Source organism: Lynx canadensis, chromosome A2 (genome assembly GCF_007474595.2).
Source record: "Lynx canadensis isolate LIC74 chromosome A2, mLynCan4.pri.v2, whole genome shotgun sequence".
NCBI lineage: Eukaryota > Metazoa > Chordata > Mammalia > Carnivora > Felidae > Lynx > Lynx canadensis.
Genome location: NC_044304.2, coordinates 29,686,406 through 29,701,822, shown reverse-complemented (window position 1 = coordinate 29,701,822; position 15,417 = coordinate 29,686,406). Strand labels below are relative to the sequence as shown.

The 15,417-nt window shown below is 47.9% G+C and overlaps 1 protein-coding gene across 2 annotated transcripts in view; it reads right to left on the bottom strand.

Annotated features, from left to right (window-relative positions):
- Positions 1-15,417, bottom strand: part of PTPRG (protein tyrosine phosphatase receptor type G) — a 713,510-nt gene that overhangs the window by 86,016 nt on the left and 612,077 nt on the right. For both annotated transcript variants that reach the window (XM_030307145.1, XM_030307144.2), the window contains exons 11-12: positions 13,781-13,830; positions 11,249-12,026 (exon numbers count right to left, since the gene is read on the bottom strand). In XM_030307145.1, the coding sequence (XP_030163005.1) occupies positions 11,249-12,026; positions 13,781-13,830 (828 nt within the window). The remainder of the gene's footprint in view (positions 1-11,248; positions 12,027-13,780; positions 13,831-15,417) is intronic.

Below are 15,417 nucleotides of genomic sequence, written 5' to 3'. Positions count from 1 at the left end.
AACACTTAGAAGGTTGCCTGGCAGCCATCAGCACCTCGTTGATGTTATCGGCGGGATTATCGTCATCACCGTCCCTATCCTCTCCCTCGTCAACACCCCAGCAGCACCACTCGGATGCTGAGGGCTCCCTGGGTGTCTGCAGCATGGGATCCCCACGTCATATCTGAAAGCCTAAGTGGCAATCACACAGGAGGCTGCCTGTGAGAAGGCACAACCTCAAAGTTTGCCCTGAGATACGACCGCACCACACTTCTTGCTGTCCTTCGGGAGAAACGCCTGTCCCGCTGCCTGACTCAATCCGTGGCCCTCAGAGGACAAAGTCTAACAACACCAGAACTGGTGTTGAACTGCCAGAAACTACCAGGCACATATAACATGCTGCCTGGGCTGGATATACACTCTCTTGCTCCCGTGACTTCTTCAGTCCCCTGACAATCTTCCCCACGCTACAGCCCCCAGAGACTGGAACATACTATGAAATTTCGGCACAACCAACAAACATCCTCCATTTCAGAGTCAGGCAGACCTGATTACAAATTCTGGCTCAGGCCTTTCTAGCTGTGTGACTTTGGATAAGTGACTGCCCGCCTCTGAGCCTCGGGTCCCTCCCCTATCAAAGGGAGACATGATAATGCTCATTCACCTCTCAGAGGACTTCTAAGGATTAAATGAGATAAACCAATGTGAAGCAGATGATGCAAATTATGGCTAGCTAATTGATAGAGCCAGATGCAAGATGAAATCGGGAGGGGGGGGTCCTGATTGAAAGTTATTAAGGAGTTTCAAGATGGGGGCGGGGGAGGGGGAGGGCAAGTACAGGGCCTGCTGAGCACAGGGCTCCGTGTGCCTGCCCAGGTCCCATGCTCCTGAAGCGGGCCTGACCGGTCACAGAGGAGACATCCTCCAGGGAACAGTCATTCTTCTCTTCCTTTCTATGAAACCCAGCACCAGTGCTGCCGATGGGGTAAAATCAGACCCTCCCGGTGGCTGGGAGCAACTCACCTTCCTTCAGTGCTGCACTCGTGGCCCAGCTGCCTACTGAAAGGGCCGAGCCGAACTTGGCTGCCCCAATCCTGGAGAGCGTGCCCCCTCCCCGATGCTCAAATCCTGATGCCAGAAGGAGTCCAGCCCCTTTGGGCTCATGGAGCTTTTTTCTGCTCACCTCTATCTCTGATTTATCCAGAAGGGCCGGCGTTCCCAGCAGAACCGGCCTTCGATCCCTGCCCGCCACGGGTTGTGTGAACCTGCAGCCCATCCGTGGGCCTGGCTTGGCGCCCCTCCCCCACTGATTATTATTGGACTGAGTTTGCTGCCAACATTGAATAAGCGATTCGGTTCACATGAAAAAAAAAATCAACAATGGAAGCTCCCACCAGAAGTGTTTAAGGTTGGCAGCACAGGCCTGAATCCCCACACGGCAAACGTCAGCTGGAAGTGAGCAGAACACTCTTTTTCCAGACAGGGCATGTGTCACGAGTTTGCCACAGTCCTCACTGCTCCCTCATGTCACACACCAGACCCGCCACCCTCACCCCTGCCCCTGCTGCCAGCTCACTCTAGCCAGCCTAATTTCAGGCTGCAGGGGGGCACTCTGACCCGAGGAAGAGCAGAACAACACAGACTCGGGTAATTTTAAAGGGCCTCATCATCAAACGCAAGAATTATGGTGTAAGAAACTCCTGACCAGGATTTGGCAATCACGAACCTGGCTCAAGGGAAGAAGCTGTTTCTGTACAAGGCCCCTTTCCCAATTCAAGATTTATTTTCGAAGAGATTTTATTTTCAACCCCTTCGAAACTGACCAGGCTTGGGGCGCCTGGGTGGCGCAGTCGGTTAAGCGTCCGACTTCAGCCAGGTCACGATCTCGCGGTCCGTGAGTTCGAGCCCTGCGTCGGGCTCTGGGCTGATGGCTCAGAGCCTGGAGCCTGTTTCCGATTCTGTGTCTCCCTCTCTCTCTGCCCCTCCCCCGTTCATGCTCTGTCTCTCTCTGTCCCAAAAATAAATAAACGTTGAAAAAAAAAATTAAAAAAAAAAAAAAAAGAAACTGACCAGGCTTTGGCTCCAAGTGTACAATGGCGGCCGTCCCCCCCCCCCCCCCCCCCCCCCCAGTGAACTTGGACCTTTCCCATCCTCTTTCCAGAGCCGGACCTTTCCCATCCTCTTTCCAGAGCCGCATCTTGCTGGCGCATGTGTACCAGGAAGAAATGGGACTGGGTCACAACTTACACCCACCTGTCCCTGCAGCGCCATGGCTGCGACGTGCAGATAAAGGGCTGCCAGGAAGGTAAGAAGACGGAGGCCAGGAGAAGGAGCCTGCTTCTGAAATGCCTTCCAGATAAAACTTAGAGCAAGATGCAAACTAACCCTCTCTGAGCATTCACAGGAGTGAGGCAAGGATTAAGGACCTCCCCGCATCCCTCTCTCCCCTCAGGTTTTATTTCAGCATCCAGGAGAATCTGAGTAAAGTGCCTCCATTCTGCTTTTTAAAAAAATTAAAAAAAAAAAAAAAGAAAAGAAAAACAGTTTTCAGTGGCATATGTCATCACTGAATTAATGCTGTTTGCCTTTTACTGGCTTGGCTCCCATCCCAGTAGAAGCAAATAAAAACGGAGTACAATGTACTATAAATGCTACAGGCAGTGATACATCAGACGGACCCATGTGAAGCGCTTCCTACCCCACGGTTAGCGCTCACCCTCTGCAGCAGGACAAAACCCCTACGCTGTCAAGATGACAATGAGCTTGGATCCAAGGACCACCATCAGGAGTACGGGAAAGTGGGACTCTTTCACCATTTAGGAAAGGTCAAGAGAAGGACAAACGGCACACTCATAACTGAGCCTGGTTCAACTGTGGGCGACTTGACTACGTTTGCTCTGGGTAACACCACTCATTAAAAACCACCCACATTTGTGAATTCAGACGCTTAAGAAAAAATCTATGATAAAAAAAAAAACAAAACATAAAATTTACCATCTTAACCATTTCTAAGAGTACAGTTCAACAATGTCAAGTACATTCGCACTGTTGTGCAACCAACCTCCGGAATCTGTTTTTCATCAGCAAAATGGAAACTCAATACCCATTAAACAACAACTCCCCCCCCCCCTCATTCCCCAGCCTTTGGTGTCTGTCTTTCCTTCTCCGTCTCTATGACTTTAACTGACTGTAGGCACTTCGCGCAAGTGAGATCATGTATTTGTCTTTTTGTGCCTGGCTTATTTCATTTAGCATAATGTCCTCAAAGCTCACGTACATTGTGACAAGAATCAGAATGCCCTTCCTTGTTGAGGTTGAATAACATTCCATTGTATGTAGATACCACATTTTAGTCATCCATTCATTTGTTTGGGTAACAACCCAAATGGGCATCCCTTGGCTACTGTGAAAATGCTGCAATGAACAGGAATGTATACATATCTCTTTGAGACCCTGCTTTCAATTCTTTTGGGTATATACCCGGCAGTGGGTTCGCTGGATCATATGGTAAGTTCCATTTGTAATTCTTTTAGGAACCACCATATTGTTTTCTACAGCGGCTGTTCCATTTTACATTCCCACCAACAGTGCACAAGCATTCAAATTCTCTATGTCTTCGCCAACATTTTGTTATTTTCTGTTTTGTTTTTTTTTGATGGTAGCCAAGCAGATGTGAAGTGAAAAGGTGGCTGGTTTTTTACGGGGTTACAAAATTTGTCTTTATTCTTCTTGAGCCCTGACATCATCTACACCATGGCTGCAAAGACATGACTGTCAGTTACAAACACACATATTCTCCTGCAAGGGGCCCTGGCTCTGTGTTCCTATTACCATGCTTGAGCTAGATTAGCGCATCATGTATTTCCATTTATATTACCACCCGGAGTTCTTGTGAATAAGCACTCCTTACCCCCTCACAGAGAGCTCCCTTCATCACAAATAATCAAACAATAGTCTGTCATGTCTATTTCAATTAGGTGTTGGAAAATTGAGGGTGTTTGATAAATCCCAGTTTAATTCTAAGCCCTATACACGGGCTGGTCCTGATCTACCAAACCATCGCCATAGACGCTTTGTTGCCAACATCATGTGCCTCTCCCGTCAGCTGGGACACAGGCTGTACACCCTACCTTGTCAAAGACACCACCCCCTACAACCTGAATTCCCGACTCCAGTCTCTTTGGAAACCCACCCATTCTGGTTTCCCACACCAAGAGATACATAATCTGTCCTAGTTCAAAGATCCCTCAGTGGGGAACGCCAACGTCCAAGGGCCCAGACACTTTGTGGGAGGCGACGAAACCACAGCAGCACTGAGTAAACCCCTTGAAGCCACTCCAAGCTAATTTCCTGGGACACTCCTAGGAAGGTGATAGCCAAGAACAGGGGTGATCAAGATGATCTAGAAAACACCTCCAAAGAAAGAAGCCTGACCAAGAAAGCTAGCCCTGGCTGCAGATTGCTTTGGAGAGTCCATACAAGAGTCCATACAAGTGCCGCCGTAATTTTTTTTTTTTTAATATAGTTGTGTTACATCCTCTGCTCCCTTGACCTCCATATACTACAGCTGGGTATCACACACATGATTTCTGCCCTATCTTCACGAGCCCTTCCTAATACTTATTTTTGTCCTTAATTATTTCTTTCCTCAAGTATACTTTGAAAAGGAAACTTTGTATTAAGAGGATAAGTCAGTTTCTCAACCCCAGCACTGCTGAACATTTGGGACCAGGTAGTTCTCTGTGGTGAGGGGAGAGTCTGTGTTAGTGTAGGATGTTCAACAGCATCCCTGTCTTCTGCCCAACTAGATGTCAGGAGCAGCCCCCTCCCTAGGTGTGACAACCAGAAATATTTCCAGATATGGCCAAATGCTTTCGGGAAGAAGGGGGGATCAAATCCTCAATGGTTGAGAACCTCTGCCATAAACAGAAAACTAGTATTTTTTCTAAAGCACACATTCAAATATTCACTTAGTAATCAAAATTTCATCTGAAATCATCTTGTGTTGCCCACTCGGGATTAGTCCAAAGCCAGAAGGAAGGGAGCACAGCTTGAGGTGGGTTCCTCTGGATCTAGGAGTCAGGGCCTGTGTCCGAGCTCCATCTCATCACATGCTGTGTTGCCTGGGCATGTTCCTTAGGCTTCTGAGCCTCGGTTTCCTCACTGGCCAAAGGTGGTAAGGACAGCACGGTCGCCCAGGTGCTACAGGACTACAAACACACAGCTTGGCTTTTAGCAACAGGCAACACCAGCACAGAACAAATGTGAACTGGTGATGTTACTGTTTCTCTAATCAAAGGTTTTCACGGGAGGGCCCTTAGAGCTTGAGAGTTCCAAAGGGGGTTCCTTGGGGTTTGCCTAAAGGAGTGGGGTGGCTGGAGCTTGGCACCCTTCACTCTGGCTCAAAGCAGAGAACCAGCCCAACGAACGGACCCTGACCTTTCTGAGCTCATGGTCTGGACAAAAGGAGGCCACGGGCCAGCTCTGGCCTGGAGGCTGTGGAATGCTGACCCCTGAACCGGACCACCCTTTTAGCGCCTGGCTCAGGGCTGAAGCAGAGGAGGCAGCGGTGAGCTTTCAGTGATTGAGTGTTGACACACTGGGGTTCTGAGCAGGAACAGTCTGAAAAAGGACTTTCCCTGATTCAAGGAAAGGAAAATGGAAAACCCTAGCACTAAACGATCACTTCATCAACCATGCCCACCCTGAAATGCTCCTGCTAGGGCACGCCGTACTGCACACATTTCATCACATCAAATGGTTACTGGGGGTGCCTCCACCACAACCTGGCTGTGGCTCCCGAGAGAGGCGCCATGTTGGATTTCCATGCAGCACGCAACCCATCAAGGGCTTTCACACCCACAGAGGTCAGCAAACAGAGTGGCTGCACTGAGGCTTCTAATCCTTTGGGTGGGCCTCCAGGGCAGCGGTAACTATAGCAATCAACTCTGCAAGTAGAGGCCAAGTACCCGTTCCCACCTACCCGGCCCAGGCATGGGTTTCATTTGGCCTCAGTGAAAACAAAAACAAGAAAGGAAGAAAAACGTGAAGATGTTTTAAAAATTGGAACTCACTTAAAACCTGGGAGATTCTGCACAAAGACTGGGAGTTTTGGCTCATGAGGCAGCCTCAGTGGCTACCATCAGTGGGAACTGAGTGAGGCGGCCTTCTTTAGAAAGGACACGTGCTCTTGATTTGCTGTGGTCCTTACTGCTCCCTAACGTCCACCATCTGGTCCTCTCCTCTCACTGATAACACCTGTCTGACTTCCACAGTTGTCTGACTTTGCCCCTTCTTCCACAGAAGGACTCCCCTCTTCTCCTTCCTTGTGAGTCAGTATCAAAGCTGTAGCAGTCACAGGACTTAAAAAGAGGTTATTGAACATCAGAGGAATTTTAAAAAAGCCTTCTGGAGATGTTGGTCAAAATACAACATAGTCTAGGGGCACCTGGGTGGCGCAGTCGGTTAAGCGTCCGACTTCAGCCAGGTCACGATCTCGCGGTCCGTGAGTTCGAGCCCCGCGTCGGGCTCTGGGCTGATGGCTCAGAGCCTGGAGCCTGTTTCCGATTCTGTGTCTCCCTCTCTCTCTGCCCCTCCCTCCCCCGTTCATGCTCTGTCTCTCTCTGTCCCAAAAATAAATAAATGTTAAAAATATATATATATAAAAAAAAATACAACATAGTCTGTAACTTTAAACATTAATGCTTATGTCCAAGAGACTAAATACTGATGAAAGTACTTGCTTTTACTTTACTATGAAGAAAATATGAGACCAATTTAAACAAATGTACATGCAAAGTCTTTGAAATAAGTCAGAACTAACATGAAGATGATGGTGACTTTATCTAAAGAGCAAATGCCTTGGGGATGCCTAAGTGGCTCAGCCAGTTAAGCATCCTACTCTCGATTTCTGCTCAGGTCGTGATCTCAGGGTTGGTGAGTTCGAGCCCCTCATCCAGCTCTGCACGGACAGTGCAAGGCCTGCTTAGGATGCTCTCTCTCTCTATCCCTCCCTCCCCCTGCAAGCTCTCTCTCTCTCTTTCAAAATAAATAAATAAACAGTAAGAAAAAAAGATAAAGAGTAAATGCCACACTGGAGGAGGCAGACAGGGAAGGGCTGGGATGGCTGGAAGCGAAGGAAGGTCTTGGGGATCACAGGCTGATGTGGGGTCGTGGGTTTTACCCTCAAGTCACTCAAAGCCTTCATTAACCAACAAGCACACATATATTTCTTCTTTTTAAAATTTTTTTTAATGTTTTATTTATTTTTGAGAGAGACGGGGACAGAGAATTCCCCATAGGCTCTGCACTGACAGCACAGAGCCCGATGTGGGGCTCAAACTCAGGAACCTGAGTTCTGTTCAGTTCCTAAAAACTCTTCTAGTTTGTAAACAAATATCTTTTTAAAAATTTTTTCATGTTTATTTATTTTTGAGGGGGGGAGGGGCAGAGAGAGAGGGAGACACAGAATCCAAAATAGGCTCCAGGTTCTGAGCTGTCAGCACAGAGCCCGATGCAGGGCTTGAACCCACAAACCGTGAGATCATGACCTGAGCCAAAGTCGGACACTCAACCGACTGAGCCACCCAGGTGCCCCTCACATATTTCTTCTTAAACCAGGGGTCGGCAAATGCTGCCTCGCATATCAACCCAGGTCCGTTGGGTCTGTTTTTGTAAACGGTTTTGTTGGAACTCAACCACATCTGCTCACTTACATATTGTCTTTGGCTGCTTTTGTGCTACCTGGCCGGGTTGAGAAGTTTCGACGGAGACCTGTGGCCCGCAAGGCTTTGAGACATGAACCTTCCCGCTGAAGGGAACTGGGGAGGGAGTCACTCTGGTTTTACCGGTTTGGGGGCAGAGGCAGAGATCCTGGAGGCCAGTTTGAATGCTAATTGGGGACCACAGTCTTGGCCTGCTCCTTAATGTCCAGGGATGATTACAAAAGAAAGACCTGCACGGGGCCTCCTCAGAGTCACCATTGTGATTTTGTGGCCTTTGAATTATAGACAGCTCCTCCTTCCTTAGGACTGACAGCAAGAGTGACTTCATTTATCTGCACCTCTGTCTGCACCGAGAGCTCTTGTTATCCCCACCTTCCAGACGAGAACACTGAGCAAAGACCACCTGAGGAGCCAGAGCGAATACGGGGTAGACACTACTAGGGTGATGACCCTCCAAAAGCCACTCTGCCATTGCACACGTGGACACTGATGGTGGAAGCTGGGGACCCACACACGCCAGCCCTGGGGCTGGAAACGCACAGTGCTCACCATCTGTTTCTCGTCCCTTTAGCTGGAATCTGACTCAGTTCCACTCACCTGGAACGTGCCCCAGGTCCCCACTGCTCTCCAGTCTTCTGAGCTGTAAACACTCCCAACCTAAGCTCTCAACAGTCACCTTGATCAGAAGGTGGGCAAAGACATGTTCAAGAGGAGCACACTGAGAATACTACTTTGTTGGAGCCTTCAGTCCACAGGCGGAGTTGCTCAAGTTTGAAAATCCGTTTTCAACAAGGTCCACCACTGGTCTTTGGAGAAACCCCATTGGTCCAAGCCACCCCTGCCATCACCTCCTAACCGGGCTTCTAGTGTCCGCTCTCACCTTCCCTGTGCAATCTCCACAGACAGGCCAGAGTGGTCTTTCCAAAAGGTTAATCAGATGAGGGGATCTCCACTGAAATCCATCACTGGTTTTCCATTTCAGTTAGAATCAAATCCTCAGCACGGACGATGAGCCCCCCTCCTGGCCTGAGCTCTGCCCATCTGTGAACTCATCCGTCATCCCTTCTCCCAACTCTCACCACTGGCCTGCGGATAGCTCTTAAACTGCTCTAAATGAATCCCCACGTTGGGTCTCTAGACCGGCTATCCCTGCAGCCTAGAATGCTCTCTGATGGATCTCCGCATGGCTACCTCCTTACCGCTTGGGTCTCTCCACTAATGTCATTCCTTGAACACTCGATGCCGTACTGCCCACCCCCCCCCCCCAACTCTGGCACTATTTGAAGTTATGCATTTCTTCCTTGAAATATTCTCAAGCTTCTCCACTAAAACATATACTCCTGGAGAACAGAAGCCCGCCTTGATCTGTGTTCTATTCCCAATGCTTTGTGCAGTGCCCAGAACACAGCGGGTACTCCATAAATATTTCTTTAATATCTTCAAATGCAAGAAATTCTGTTTCACAGCCATTCCTAGAGGGAATGTCATGATTCATATAGGAATGGCTTCAAACGGCTTTATAAGTGGCCCAGTATTTCCTTCACTCAACTCCACGGAAGGCTACTCTGTACCTTTCCCTAAAATCAAGACAAACTGAGCAACACCCATAGGAAACCCAAACTTCAAAAAACGAGTCCATACCAGCTTTAAGGAGGAACGTAATTCAAAACATGAAAATTTATTCTAAGTTGTATCTTAACATACGAGATCTCAGCTTTAGATGAATTTTAATGTTTACAAGTGCAAAAGCAAATAAATATTTACCAGTTGCTTTTTTTTTTTTGCACTCTTATAACTCCACAACAGCTTAGATGCAAAAAAAATTGTTGCTAAACATCTTGTAGTCTGGCAAAAAGAAGAATTTCTTATTAAGAAAACCCCTCACAACAATAACAACCCCTCATGCTCACGGCTGCCTCGCAGAGACGAACAGGATGGTTCGTTAGGATCTGAGCGTTGGAGAGAGCAGCACATCTCACTGGTCAGGATGACGGGGAGCGTTGCCTCACGGCGGAGGCCACACCAACCATGCCCTGCTCTCACCATCCATGAGCTGGGTGATTCATGCAGCAAACAGGGCTCTGGGACAGAGAGCCCTAATCTCTGGGCTCGGACGGTGAGCTAGTAGCAGCCTGCTGCACGCTGGAGGGTCTCAGGCTTTTGGTTTCGACGTGAATGTCACTTCCCCAGCTGGGCCTATCTTAGTTAAGAGAGGTCCCTGACCTCCTCATGATTCTCTTCAACGGCACCCTGTTTATTCCCTCTATGACCGTTTCACAGACTCCAATTTTAGTTGGCAGTTTCCTGGCTAGCTAGCGGACCTGCTCGCTTGCTGTGTTGACACCCGGCTTCCTCGCTTCCCCGTGGGCGCTCTAGCTGAGTGCCATCGTGGCTGAGTCCTTTACACAGTGAGCCTCAAGAGGCAGAGGCTGTGCTTACCTCGGTTCGCACCCACCCAGGGCCTGGCACCAAACAGTCGGTCCATAAACACAGGCGCTAAGTGAATACAGAATGAAATCTTGGGGCGCCTGGGTGGCTCAGTCGGTTAAGCGTCCGACTTCGGCTCAGGTCATGATCTCGCGGTTCGTGAGTTCAAGCCCTGCGTCGGGCTCTGTGCTGACAGCTCAGAGCCTGGAGCCTGTTTCAGATTCTGTGTCTCCCTCTCTCTCTCTGATCCTCCCCCGTTCATGCTCTGTCTCTCTCTGTCTCAAAAATAAATAAACGTTAAAAAAAAAATTTTTTTTAAAAAAGAATGAAATCTTGGGGCGCCTGGGTGGTTCAGTTGGTTAAGCGTCTGACTTCGGCTCAGGTCATGATCTCGCGGTTCGTGAGTTCAAGCCCTGCGTCGGGCTCTGTGCTGTGATAGCTCAGAGCCTGGAACCTGCTTCCAATTCTGTGTTTCCTTCTCTCTCTCCCCCTCTCCCGTTTGTACTCTGTCTCTCTCTCTCTCTTGCAAAAATAAACATTAAAAAAAATAAAAGCATGAAATCTTAAAGAGGGGCTCCTGGGTGGCTCAGTTGGTTAAGCATCTGACTCCTGATTTTGGCTCAGGTCATGATCTCGTGGTTCATGGGTCTGAGCATCACAAGGGGCTCCACTCTAATAGTGCAGAGTCTGCTTGGGGGATTCTCTCTCCCTCTCCTTCTGCCCCTTCCCCACTCATGCTCTCTCTCTCTCTCTCTCTCAAGATTAACTTAAGAAAAGAAAAAGAGTGAAATCTTAATGAATAAACTTCTTAAGATCAATGTCTTTTTTAATTCATTTACCTCACCGTGTCCAAGTCCTCGGAGGTACCCTGAGGTAAGTGGATTTTACCAGCAAACAAACATCAAGGCAAGACTTCCTCGAGCAACCGTAAGAGAGAAAGTCTTCTTATTAGAACAAACCAGAGAGCAAGAGAGACAGACAGATACAGGCACACACACGTCTCTTACGCCAGGGACACATACACTTCCAGGAACATGAAGTTCCCTATCCCGGTTTTTCTTAAAGGGGGAGACTGCTCACGGCAGCACGGAGCCTCACAGGAGGACCGGGCCACTTACCTGGATTGACAGTGATAAATTTGCTATCCTCAGAAAATCTGTCCCCTCGGGACACAGGCTTTTTCGATGGCATCTGGGGCCTCCCAGGATCACTCCCTTCGAAACGCTCCTCTGTGACTGTGGCGGGCACTTGGGTGGAGGTGACCGAGCCGGGGTCCAGGCCCGGGAGGGCATCCCTCCCATCATCGGGCCGGGCTGTAGGGACGGCAGTGTGGTCTCGCCCGTGCCCAGGCAGAGTCTGACGCCCACCGGCCTCCGCAGTCCTGTCGGGAGACGAGGGGGTGGGGGTGGGCTCGTCCTGGCTCCGTTCCTGGGTGGCGTGGGTCACCCCGCTCTTTTTCTTCTCGGAGTCCTTCTCCCCCTCTTCCTCATGCTCCCGCTCTCCATCCTCGCTCTCGCTCTCCTCATCCTTTTCCCCTTCCTCTGTGCCCTCGCTGTCCCTGGTGGGCGCCGAGTCGCCGTCGGGGCCCGGGGAGGCCAAGGCCTCTGTGGTGGCTAGGACGGGCCTGCTGGCCTGCTTGCTGGCAGAGGCGGCCGTGGGCAGGCGCGTGGGCCACACGGTGCTGGGGAAGGACGGGATGCCACCACCGCTGAACCCCAGGCCCGCCAGGAGCGTGCTGGTGACCACCGAGGCCACGGTAGCCTGGCTGCCGCTGGAGGAGGGGCCCATCCCGGTCGCCATGGAGACAAATGAGAAGGGGATGCCGGACGACGTCCAGGTAGAGGACCCCGAGCTGATGGGGGCCATGTCGGCCGAAGAGGCAGGAGACGCTGTGGGCTTCAAAGGGTCACCCGGGGAGGTCAGGGGAAGGGACAGAAGAGAAAGCAGAGCCATGTCAGTCATCAGGATTGGGAAAAAGGCCCTGCTTATGACCCTCATTAGGTTTTTGTGGTACCAAGGCTGACATGAGGTGGTCCGTGGTCTCATGACCACCTCCGGTCTCAACAGTTTTACAATCACTTTGAGCGCATTAAAAAATTCAACTAGCGTATCAAACCAACACTTCACCACTTTTGCTTAGGAAGAAGCTCAGTGAGTGGCAAAAAAAAAAAAAAAAAAAAAAAAAAAAAAAAAAAAAAAAAAAAAAGAAAAGTAAGTACCATTAAAGTTGGTATAAAGACCAGTATCTGCTAAGTAATAAATCAGCAACATCAGATGGTCACATGATCCTGGGCTGACCCTGCCAGAGGCAGGAGTCCCTGCTTTTTCATATGTATCACTGGCTCTCATGGAGAACACACAGCAACCAGGTCTAGAAAAGCCCTCCAGGGTCTGGTTCCTCCGTCTCAAAGTGAGGAAGCGGATGGACAGAAAGGGCACGTGGCTGTCCACATCCGCAGCAGGAGGAGCCACGCTCAACCCTGCACGCTCTGGGAAGTGGCTTACAGCCCTGCGTCTTCCTCGTGGGTCCCGTATAGCCGCTGCCGCTTCCGGAGTCTCTGGGTCTATCCATGGGGACCTCTACGCCCAGGTACATGAGGCACACAGGATCATCACCCCATTTTACAGGTCAGGAAACCAAGGCACAGAGATATTAAGGGCTAGAGGCAGGGCCGCCTGTGTTCAAGCCTCAACTCATTCTTCCCACCATCCTAAACTGGGGCTTCTGTGTGAGAAGCAGATAATGGTATCTTGGAAAAACACGAAATGTTGCTCTAAGTTACCTGTTTTAGTTCTTATAACCTGGTATAAGCATCCAGAATGCCATCCCCTCACTTATATAGTTCAAAACAATACAGCCAGAGCCACTTTGGTTCCTTAACGTTATCACCATATTTCACTTGGGAAACTTTGTAGTCTAAGGAAGGCCAATGTTAGCACATGTTCGTTTCTAATGCTAAATGCCACATGAGACAAAGCATCCAGGACACAGAGGTCAGATGGTCTGGGCTTGAGTTGACAACCTCTTGTCTGGGTGATGCTGAGCACATTGTTTTAACTCACTAAGCCTCAGTTTCCTCTGTAAAATGGAAACAGTAGTAACACTAGTCTTATGGGATGCTGCAAGCAGTAAATAAAATAATAAAATCATCTAAAACCCAGGGAATGCTAGTAAATTTTAGACTATTACTGTTATTACCAACACTGTGATTAATATTATGATTGTTAGTTACACTAGGAATGGGAAAGTTTAGATATTAATTGAGGCTCCAGAAACTTGCAAATCCACATAACTCTGGGGAAATGACAACCTCTGAATTTTAGCATATGTTCAACGAAGGGCTTGGAACAGACCTTTTGCACTCATTTGCACTCTTACATTGTATGATCCCATAGATTATAAATAATTTAAAATATGGAGAGTTTTTACCTTGATAGGAACTATACAGTACAACACAACTGCTTTAACTGTCGCCAAGCTTCTTTTCATAACACATTGAATTATAAAGAGGGAGAAATGTGATTTTTTCTGTATTTTCACCTCTTCAAGAGCAGTTTAACAACATGTTACTGCCACCTCGTGGTCACAGTTTTAACTGCATGCGAGTTAACAACCAGCCAGAACAAAGCAATTGCCGTTTGCTACTTACCACTCCTGTTTTAACAATTCTGGTCCCTTGGAATATTCGAGTAGTGTTAGCTGAGAAACAAAGAAATTACATCGTAAACAATATATCTTTTTTTGTTGTTCCAATAAAACTTATGATTTACATATAATTTTCACCTGTCATGAGATATTCCTTTGTAGATTTTTTCCCAACCATTTAAAAATGTAAAACCCTTCTTAGCTTGTGAGTCATTAAAAAACCTTTCACAGGGCTATGTAGCTTGCCTGCTGACTCTTGTCTTACGGTATTAGTTAAATTAAAAAAAAATTAATTGTTTTCTGTTTTGAAGTAAAACTTACATAAGTAAATCTACAAATTTTAGGTGCACTGTCCCAGTAATTTTCTCTATAAACACCTGTGTAACTACTACCCATATTGAGACATATATAGATGTTGGCCAGCACTCCAGAAGGTTTGCATAAGCCCCCAATACTGACCCCACCTTTCCAAAAGGTAACCCACAATTCTGACCTCTGTTTTGTCTATCTTTGATTTCATATAAATGGAATCATTATTGCACTGTTCCTACCTATCATCTTTCTTTTCAAGTCTATTTATTTTTTTAGTAATCTCTGTACCCAACTTGGGGCTCAAACTCATGACCCTCGGATCAAGAGTCACATGCTCTTCTGACTGAGCCAGCCAGACAACCCCCCTACCTACCATCTTTTTGTTTATAATTTCCTATATTATCAATTCCGTGATTATAACGTGAATCCTGAACTTACTATAGTTTACCTTAAACTAGCACTTGTACCACTTCCTAAAAACATAAGAACTGTACAATAGTTTAACCCTATTTGCCTGCCTCGCCTTTTGTGTGCTGTCATATATTTTATATTTTATTTCTATTCAGTTTTAAAGCCCCGTAAGATACCGCCTTCATCGCTTCATTGCTTTAAATTGTCAAATTCTGATATGACCCACACAACATTCGTTCTGATGTTCGTTCCTTCCTGTGGTTCTGCCTCTTATTGTTGTTAAACAATATAACTCTAGAAAATGTTTAATTGTGGTAAAATACACATAAATTTACCATCTTAACTGATTAATTTTTTTTTTTTTTTTAATTTTTGAGAGAGAGAGAGAGAGAGAAAGAGAGAAGGCTCCATGATCAGGGCAGAGCCCGACGAAGGGCTTGATCCTATGACCCTGGGATCATGGCCTGAGCTGAAATCCAGAGTCGAATGCTCAACCGAGCCACCCAAGTGCCCCATCTTAACCACTTTTAAGTGTGCAGTTCAGTAGTGTTAAGTACGTTTTCATTGGTGTGCAACCAATCTCGGAATTTTTCATCTTCCAAAACTGAAACTCTGTACCCATTCACTTTTCTCCCAGCCTCTGGCAACCACCATTCTTTTTTTTTTTTTTTTTTCAACGTTTATTTATTTTTGGGACAGAGAGAGACAGAGCATGAACGGGGGAGGGGCAGAGAGAGAGGGAGACACAGAATCGGAAACAGGCTCCAGGCTCTGAGCCATCAGCCCAGAGCCTGACGCGGGGCTCGAACTCACGGACCGCGAGATCGTGACCTGGCTGAAGTCGGACGCTTAACCGACTGCGCCACCCAGGCGCCCCTGGCAACCACCATTCTATTTGATGTTTCTATATGTTTGACT